This window comes from Olea europaea, chromosome 4, assembly GCF_002742605.1.
Source record: "Olea europaea var. sylvestris chromosome 4, O_europaea_v1, whole genome shotgun sequence".
Taxonomy (NCBI): domain Eukaryota; kingdom Viridiplantae; phylum Streptophyta; class Magnoliopsida; order Lamiales; family Oleaceae; genus Olea; species Olea europaea.
This window is the reverse complement of record NC_036240.1, coordinates 17,156,088-17,164,217: the sequence shown is the minus strand read 5'-3', so window position 1 is coordinate 17,164,217 and position 8,130 is coordinate 17,156,088. Positions and strand designations below refer to the sequence as shown.

General features: G+C 34.9%; 1 protein-coding gene across 2 annotated transcripts; it reads right to left on the bottom strand.

The window, feature by feature from the left end:
• Window positions 1–435: 435 nt before the first annotated feature.
• LOC111393836 (sulfate transporter 1.3) lies at window positions 436–7,362 on the bottom strand. 2 transcript variants are annotated; one of them, XM_023019553.1, is made up of 15 exons: window positions 7,074–7,362; window positions 6,930–6,991; window positions 3,681–4,034; window positions 3,540–3,588; window positions 3,113–3,320; window positions 2,821–2,995; window positions 2,668–2,733; window positions 2,461–2,574; window positions 2,258–2,374; window positions 2,024–2,150; window positions 1,637–1,923; window positions 1,374–1,564; window positions 1,117–1,202; window positions 946–1,022; window positions 436–847 (listed from the first exon to the last, which is right to left on the bottom strand). In XM_023019553.1, exons 3-15 carry the CDS (start codon window positions 4,008–4,010, stop codon window positions 704–706), a joined length of 1,971 nt encoding a protein of 656 aa, XP_022875321.1. In that variant the 5' UTR covers window positions 4,011–4,034; window positions 6,930–6,991; window positions 7,074–7,362; the 3' UTR covers window positions 436–703. The 2 variants fall into 2 exon arrangements, with proteins under 2 accessions (XP_022875321.1, XP_022875322.1); XM_023019554.1 differs by lacking the exons at window positions 6,930–6,991; window positions 7,074–7,362 and adding an exon at window positions 4,259–4,351.
• Between the last annotated feature and the right edge of the window lie 768 nt (window positions 7,363–8,130).

The following is an 8,130-nucleotide window of genomic DNA, read 5'->3' as shown; positions in this document are numbered from 1 at the left end:
TATTTACATATAAAAAGAATTTTATAAAGGAAGAAATAAAATCCCCTTGCATCTCCATGAAATAATCTCTCGGTGAATAAAAAGGAGAGCTATACACACTAAGAAGAACGCTTTAATTTTTTATTTTATTTTATTTTATTTTTTCTCTATTTAGTGATATGACAAATTTTGGAGAAAGTAAATATCGTAAGCCTAGACTTTGGCCTGGAAAATTATTTCGTAAGCATCATTTTGTGCTTGATAGTTAGCCCCCATTTGGTACCAATTTTTCACCTAAAAAAATCGATTTTTTGACTGTTATTTCACTATTCGAGCTGTCATTTTTGACTTCTTAACTCATATGTGAGACCCACTTTTCTCTCTAACGATCAAAAAATCAATTTCTATAATTAATACCGAACAGGCCTTAATATGCAATCTTTTCCTGAACAATAATGGAATAAACTTTGTAGTAGTAAGTAATTTTCATTAATTAATCCTTTTCTTGTTTTATTTTCTACACAAGTGCTCGAATTAGGTCCAAAAAAGTAGAAATCCAAAGCAAGAATCTTATCACAAACTTGCTTCTTCTCCTTTATCTCTTTCTGGGTTAGGTTCTGGTTGGAAGGATCCCACCAGCCACTGGTAAACAGGGCCCCAAATGCACCCTTTTGGCTATTGACACTGACATTATATAATCCAATCCTCATTTTCTAATCAAATATTAAACATCTTCAGCAAATTTTGGTGAGCAAGTTAGAACTGCTTCTGCCACAGTGAGAAATATCTTTTCTTCTCCTATCAAACTCGTGAAGCCAGAAGCGTGAAGCTTGTCCATCACGACCGGACCAGGGTTCGCCAGAACAAGCTGCTCGATCATCAGAAAAGTTTCGAGATAAGTTTTCGACTTGCATAATGATTTGAGTTTTGGATATACTTGCATATGGAATGAAAACTTAATTTTACCTCAACAGATCTCTTTTGAAGACTTCTGTACAGTTCTTCCAATGCATGGATGCCGCTGGTGTCGATGTCAGTAACGGCTGCGGAGAATGAAAATTCACGAGAGATCGTATCATTCAAAAAAAGTGCAATAGTATGCTCAGAAATTGTTGGACGAGGTAAGAAAGTACTTACGTGACATTTCGACTATCAAAAATTGAATCTCAGGAAGGCCAGCCCTTTTCAGTTGCTCTTCCTCGTCGGTTAGCCACCTTATTATCCTGAAAACATGAAAATTTTACAACTCAAATGAGATAAAACTTAGGTTACGATACGAAACTTTAGAGACAAAATTTGCACCTTGCCAGACTATTCAAAATTTCAATCAAAACAACATAAAAGTAGAGAGAATTAAGATTTGCAGAAGAGAATTAAATGGGAAGACATATTACCTCTCCCTTATATAGTTAGAGTTAGAAAAGTAAATTGCCGAATCAACCCTCACGATTAACACACCCGGGACCTTCGTTGCCTCAGGATATTGTAGGATATTCCTATAAACATTTGTCCTGGGAATTTTTCCAAGGATTGCTGTCCTTGGCCTTGTAACTTGTAAGAGTAATTTGGCGAAAGATATTGAGACCTATTATCAGAATTTAATGCATTTAGTACAAATCTTAATAACAAACTTCAAATGAGAGAGGCATATTCTCACCGCAATTAAGAGGCCAATCTCGACAGAGGCAAAAACAACCCCGAAAAAGGCTCCCATACAAGCAACAAAGTCGAATTTATCAGTTTTCCAAATCAAAATTGCTGCATCACAATCAATTAAGCCGATGACTGCAGAGATAATAATGGACGAGAGGATTGCATTCGGGGTGTACTCAAAAAGAGGCGTGATAAACATTAACGTTAAGAATACAACAAAGGACATGATGATATTGGAAACTGCTGTTTGGCATCCAGCCATGTAATTCACTGCGGAACGGGAGAAGGAACCTGCAAGTGGCCAAAATAAACTTTGAATAACAAAAAATATATCATTCTCTACTGCAGCTGATCGATAAAATATAATTCCATTACTGCTATCAATTTTCACCTGTCGCCACGTAACAGGATGTCATAGAGCCGACTACATTCATTGCTCCAAGAGCAACCATTTCTTTGTTTCCATCTAGTTGATAGTCTTTCATGGAAGCAAAAGTTCTTCCAATTGCAACAGCTTCCTAATAAGTATTAATGAAAAAAGTGAATATACATAAAACAAATGGAGAAAAATTGAATGAGTTCTCAAGAAATTTTTGACCAAGGAAAATCTACGAAACTAGCTTACTGTCAATGCAATCATGCCAGCCACAATGCCAATCCTAAAACCCTTCAAAAGATAATCACCAGTAAAATAAATCTGATTCACGGATGAGGGATTAATTCCTTTCTCGATATGTTTAACCTGGTTATGCCAAACGCATATTAGTACAAAATAATTACAGCTGATTACAGTGTTACGAAATGAAATTAGCCAAAAAAAGGGCTTACAATTTGTACTCCTCTCTTCTCTGCATGCGTAATATACACGAAGAATGTAGACAGAATAACGGAGACCAGTGGAGCAATAGCTGGTATCCAAAAGAGTTTCTTATTCTTCTTCCCCTGCACCTCACAGTGTTAGAATTGCTAATGAAGCCGAAAATCATTTAAAAATGTAAAATACATTGGATGAAACTCGGAAGTCGGGTGTCTTACAATGTACTTGGCAAATAGAAGAAAGGCTAAAAATGTTGTTCCTATTACAATTGTCTGCCAATTCCACTGCAACAGAAAATATTGGAAATTTTGAGCACCCGGTGTCAACTTAAAGCTGGGTAATTCATGCACACAGAGAGTGAGAACACTTACTCCATGGTGGGCAGAGCCCCACACTGACTTCATAACGGATATAATATCCGTCTTCTTTGTAAACTTATTGATGCCTAAAAATCCTTTAAGTTGTTGGAGTGCAATTGTTATGGCAGCACCTCCCATGAATCCAACAACAGCAGCGTGAGATAGGAAGTCGATTAAGAAACCCAATCTGCACGTAAATCCAAAATTAGATCAAAGTAAAAGACTAAAAAACTGCTAGGATAATATCGAAAAGAAGAAAATTTAGCAGAAATTCACTAATTTGACTGCAATTAAACTCAATTACCTAAGAATGCCAAGGATAGCTTGAGTGATGCCAGCAAAGAAAGTAGCTGTGAATGCAAGTCTACGATATTCAACAGCATTTTTGATGGGATCAATCTCGTTCTGCAGTAGAGTCCCAAGCAGTAGAGACACCACAGCAACCGGCCCTATGGCTATATCTCTCGAACTGCCCATAAAGGCATAGACCAAGGGAGGTACAAAGCTCGAGTCTGATCAAGTTAACAGATTAAGCATGCAAAAACACGCACGAGTACATCCTTGTCATCAGACCATTGCTAATGGATATATTTTACTTATAGCATGTTTGGTGGAGAGATTCATTGGACGGTATAATGGAAGGAAAATAAGCTAAAAAATCTTGTCATTATACAGTCCAATCCTATCCACTACTGCATCAAACATACACTTAATGTATATGTGTTACTTACATAAACCATACTGAGGAGCTAAATTCGCAAGCTTTGAGTAGCCAATGTCCTGTTGAACAAGTATCACAAATTAAATCAAGAAATATGAAAGCTTTGGAAATCCTCATTGTCTTATATATATTTAGAATGCATAAAATCTACCTGAGGAATGCAGAGGCTCGCAATGGTAAGCCCAGCAATTAAATCTCCTTTAAGTTTAGCTAGATTATAACTTCTACCCCAATCAAGTATCGGAAATACGGCTTGCATCCCGAGGACAAACTTCCGAGACCTGGATTGATCCTTAAATGAGCGTAAAGGATCATCTGCAAAGAATGTTTCCTTCAACCTGGAAGAGAATTCCTTCCATGGGTTTTGCTTTGGCGGAACACCTACCTTGTGAACACAAGGCAAAGTGTGACGATTTGAAGATGAAAAACTTCTAACCTCAATCTCTTTCGTGTCCATTGAATTCTCAGTACTATGACCCATTCGAGATGAGACTAGGAAATCGTTCTACACAGAGAAACAAATGCTGGTTAGATCATCAATATAACAGGACTGATTGAAGGGTAGATTCGTCAATATCATGGTAATAGATTTCACTATCCTAATACTGAACAAAAAGTCTACATTTAACGCTTTCAGTTTGTATTGAAATTTCAAAGAGAATAACTTTTACAATTGAAAAGGACAAAAAGCAAAAGAATGAGAATGAACGTAAGTAAGTTAAGCTATACTCTATAGACAGATGAATGGAAGCAAACAAAAGCAGGAAGAGGCTCCTTAAGATTCTTGAGTTGAAAATATTCTTTACAGATGAGGAACACATTTTTTCCTTTTTATATAAATCCTCAAGAATACAGGTCAAACTTTCCAAGCTCGAAGTGACGGCAATAGTAGCATACATGCATCGAAAAAATTTCTTTCTATTCACATTCTGTTGAAAATAGATGTGGAATTTTCAATTTCGGCTGTTTAAGTCATAGACATTGCCAACAACCATTGATCTATATAAGCAATGAGATCAGCGGGCAGTGATTATGGTTTATCAAAACTGATGTTTAAAAAATTGACCTCTAAGAGAAACAAAACAATGCTTTCCACTGCTATAAGCATGTTCAGCTAAGAGTGAAAAAAAATAAAATAAAATAAAACTAAAATAAAAATAAAAAACTTCTTTACAAAATAAGTAGATACTTTTAAGAAAAATAACTTTTAAACTAAAATCTAAAATAACACATTAAAAAAAAAAAAAAAGTGGTTCTAAACAAGTTCAAAGCTCAAACATGTTTGGCATACTTTTAAGAAAAGTAACTTTTAAACTAAAATCTAAAATAACACATTAAAAAAAAAAAAACAAGTTCAAAGCTCAAACATGTTTGGCAGAAAAAGTAAGCTTAACAAAACATGCTCCACTGGTTCCATTTTTGCTTCATACTTTGCTCAAATGGTGATACAAAACAAAGATTAAATAGTTATATGGAAATCCAATGGGAATATAGGTGAACTAATACACCATAAAGGCATGTTTGGCACACAATATTGGAAATACTATAGACAAGATTTTAGTGATTCTTATCATTTTCTTAATACTGTCAACTCCACATTATTAAACATTACTTAAATATAATATATATTATTTATTCAATGTTAACTTCCCTTTTCCCTGTTTGTTCAAATATAAGAAATATGATGCTCTGGTGTTTAATGTTCCCTTATCTTGCCTGCCTCTTAAATCAAAGAGAATCGACAGTTTTTCCTTCAATCTTTTTCATTCAATTTAAAGTAGGTACCTCTTGCTTGGCCAATAAATTCTATCATAATATTTTAAACAATTTCTCCTTCAACCATATAACTTGCACATTGATGACTATATATTCTTGTCAAATACTCAGTAAGTATTCACAATATTGGATCTACTTTAGGAAAGGAGAACATTATTTAGAAATATATGATATTGCACAAGTTTCCTCATACTGTACATAAAAGATAAGCTTTTTAAGCATATCAGATTAGTTTCGCTCAATTTAAAGCAGATGCCTCATCGTTAACCAATTTATTCTATCAAGTTGCTTCAAACAATCTCCTTTTTAACCACATAATTTGTGCCTTACTGACAACCCCTGGTTATCAAATGCTCCTTTGACGTGTTTGGTAAAGTGGATGGATCAGGCAGCACTCAACATTAATATAAAACAAAAAATTAAAATACGCGACACAAGTCTAAAAATGTATACCGAGCATCCATTTTAAATACTCATAATATTGGCTCTACTTTTGGAAAGGAGTACACATATAAAAAGAAACAAAGAAAACATTTTATAAAATTGAGCCATTAAATAATAACACTACACAAGCTTCCGCATATTGTCCACAAAAGATAAGCTTTTGCAGCATATCAAATTCATACAATATTTCGTTGAAAAGCAACAAAAAGAATCAGTGTTAAGAATGTAAAATGGTAGTGCAATTTTTTCTTCTATCTATGATAACATATCGATTTGTTAGAGTATGTTGCAGACAAAATTAAAATAAATAGTTTTATCCCCTCTAATTACTTGAACTTCTAGAGTAGGAGCTTCAATGTTCCTATACGTGAAAACTCTGCACGTATTAGACTTATTTCGTTGAAAAGCAACAAAAAGAATCAGTGTTAAGAATGTAAAATGGTAGTGCAATTTTTTCTTCTATCTATGATAACATATTGATTTGTTAGAGTATGTTGCAGACAAAATTAAAATAAATAGTTTTATCCCCTCTAATTACTTGAACTTCTAGAGTAGGAGCTTCAATGTTCCTATACGTGAAAACTCTGCACGTATTAGACTTGTGACAAGAAAAATGAATCTGGAACGCATGCTAGGGAACAAATCTAAACCTGTGTTCGAGAGATAGCTGCCCATACACTGATAAGGGATGTATGGATTCTCGAAAAGAGAGGAGCCATGGTGGTCCCCCCAGACCGGCCAGATCCCACTAGGGGACGTGTTGAAAACAGACTTTTAATAAATAAACTTTTCTAATATTTTTAAAGTTTAAGCAATTAGATGATGTGGTTTAAAATAATACAACGAAATTCACAATAAGCTAAGTCTTATTCTTAATAATTTAGATTTTAGAGTTGTTTACTTGGATACCTTTTCGCCATTTCATTTGGTTCATCCCTACAACAACAACAGGAACATCTAATGTCCTAAATCATTCGCAAATTCATTTGTAAGAAAGAATCCGATGACCCAAATGCAAACCCTAAACCTTGAATACATCCTCCCCCACCTGCCCAAAATCCAAAGGGCATTGGGTGACCCTTTAAATTGAAGAGAAGGCATTCCAATCAGCTTTATGCTGAAGAAGTATATAATCCCATTAAGAGAATAAAAATCCAAACCAGAAAGTGCAACATCTCACCTCATTCTCTAAACATCATTGAAAGTGGACATCTGTGAAAATCATATGCCCCACATCCCACTCTGCAAAAAAACAATACTTTTTCCATTAAACAAAACCAATTATAATTACTTTTTATATTCAAACCTACACAAATTAAGTAACCTGCAATACACTTTTGCCTTTTTGCCCGCACATCCAATGGTCCTCGTACTTCTGGGAATTTCTAACTCATAACACGTCCAGGTTCAATGAATCTGATAATTTCCCCTATTCAGACCACTCTTTCTTGATTTTGTTTCTGGCTAAGAATATTTCCTAAGGTATAATTATATGAGAAGAGGGTTTTCTAATTGTTAAATGGGATTTCCAATTTTACTTTTGAAATCTTTTGAAATCCGATCATTTCGAGTACAAAATAGTTGTGTTATGATCAAATGCTGACACAAAAAGGGCGAGAAATCTAAAGGAAAGTTTGCATTCGAGGGACCCCACGTGTCTTTTAAAAGTCAAAGGAATGGAAAAAACGACCACGTTTGTAGGGACATCTGCAATTTATCAGTCATCCGTCAACGGGGTTTTATTATTTTTTATGAACGCAATTATTGACATTATTAGTTATAACCGGTTGATTGTATGAGGCTGGGATAGAGTCCAGATTCAGTGAGAATTAGGAGTTCGGAATTTGAACCGCTGTCGAAATTCCACGTAGATGGCAACTCAAAGTTAGAAAAGTACTACCAAACTCACACGAGCCTCCATGACTTGGATCAGGAAGTTCCTAGGCTTTGCGAGAAGATGTGTGTCCAAACTATGTCCATATCTCAAAGGGAAAATTGCAGTGGAGGTATCAATCATTTCGTTTATTAGCAGACTTTGCTCAGACATTTCATTTGTGTCAACGTGAGTATCAAACCTTTAAAAAATTTGTAGTTTAAGTCCAAATTGACAGTTTCCATTAATTTGACCCCAGAAACCGTCAGTTGACCCCAAAAATTAAAAATTTAATAATTTGATCACATAAGACAAACATAAAATGACCATTTTACCATTTTAATATAAATAAAATAACTTCTCTATATATATTTCTTCCCATCCTCACCTACCCAAAAATGTAGAAAACCAGTCTCATCACAAAGCCACCCACCGTCGATAGTGCCACCACTGTTGGGCCATACCGCCATTCACTTCATCTGAGCCTCACTCAAACTCACTCCTTTCT

Excerpts from the sequence above, each read along its gene's own strand:
- LOC111393836 (XM_023019553.1), bottom strand. The coding sequence starts at position 4,010 with ATGGGTCATAGTACTGAGAATTCAATGGACACGAAAGAGATTGAGGTT. Across the intron at positions 2,375-2,460 it reads AGAAGAGAGGAGTACAAATT|GTTAAACATATCGAGAAAGG; the intron begins GTAAGCCCTTTT and ends TGGCATAACCAG. Across the intron at positions 1,203-1,373 it reads TCTAACTATATAAGGGAGAG|GATAATAAGGTGGCTAACCG; the intron begins GTAATATGTCTT and ends TCATGTTTTCAG.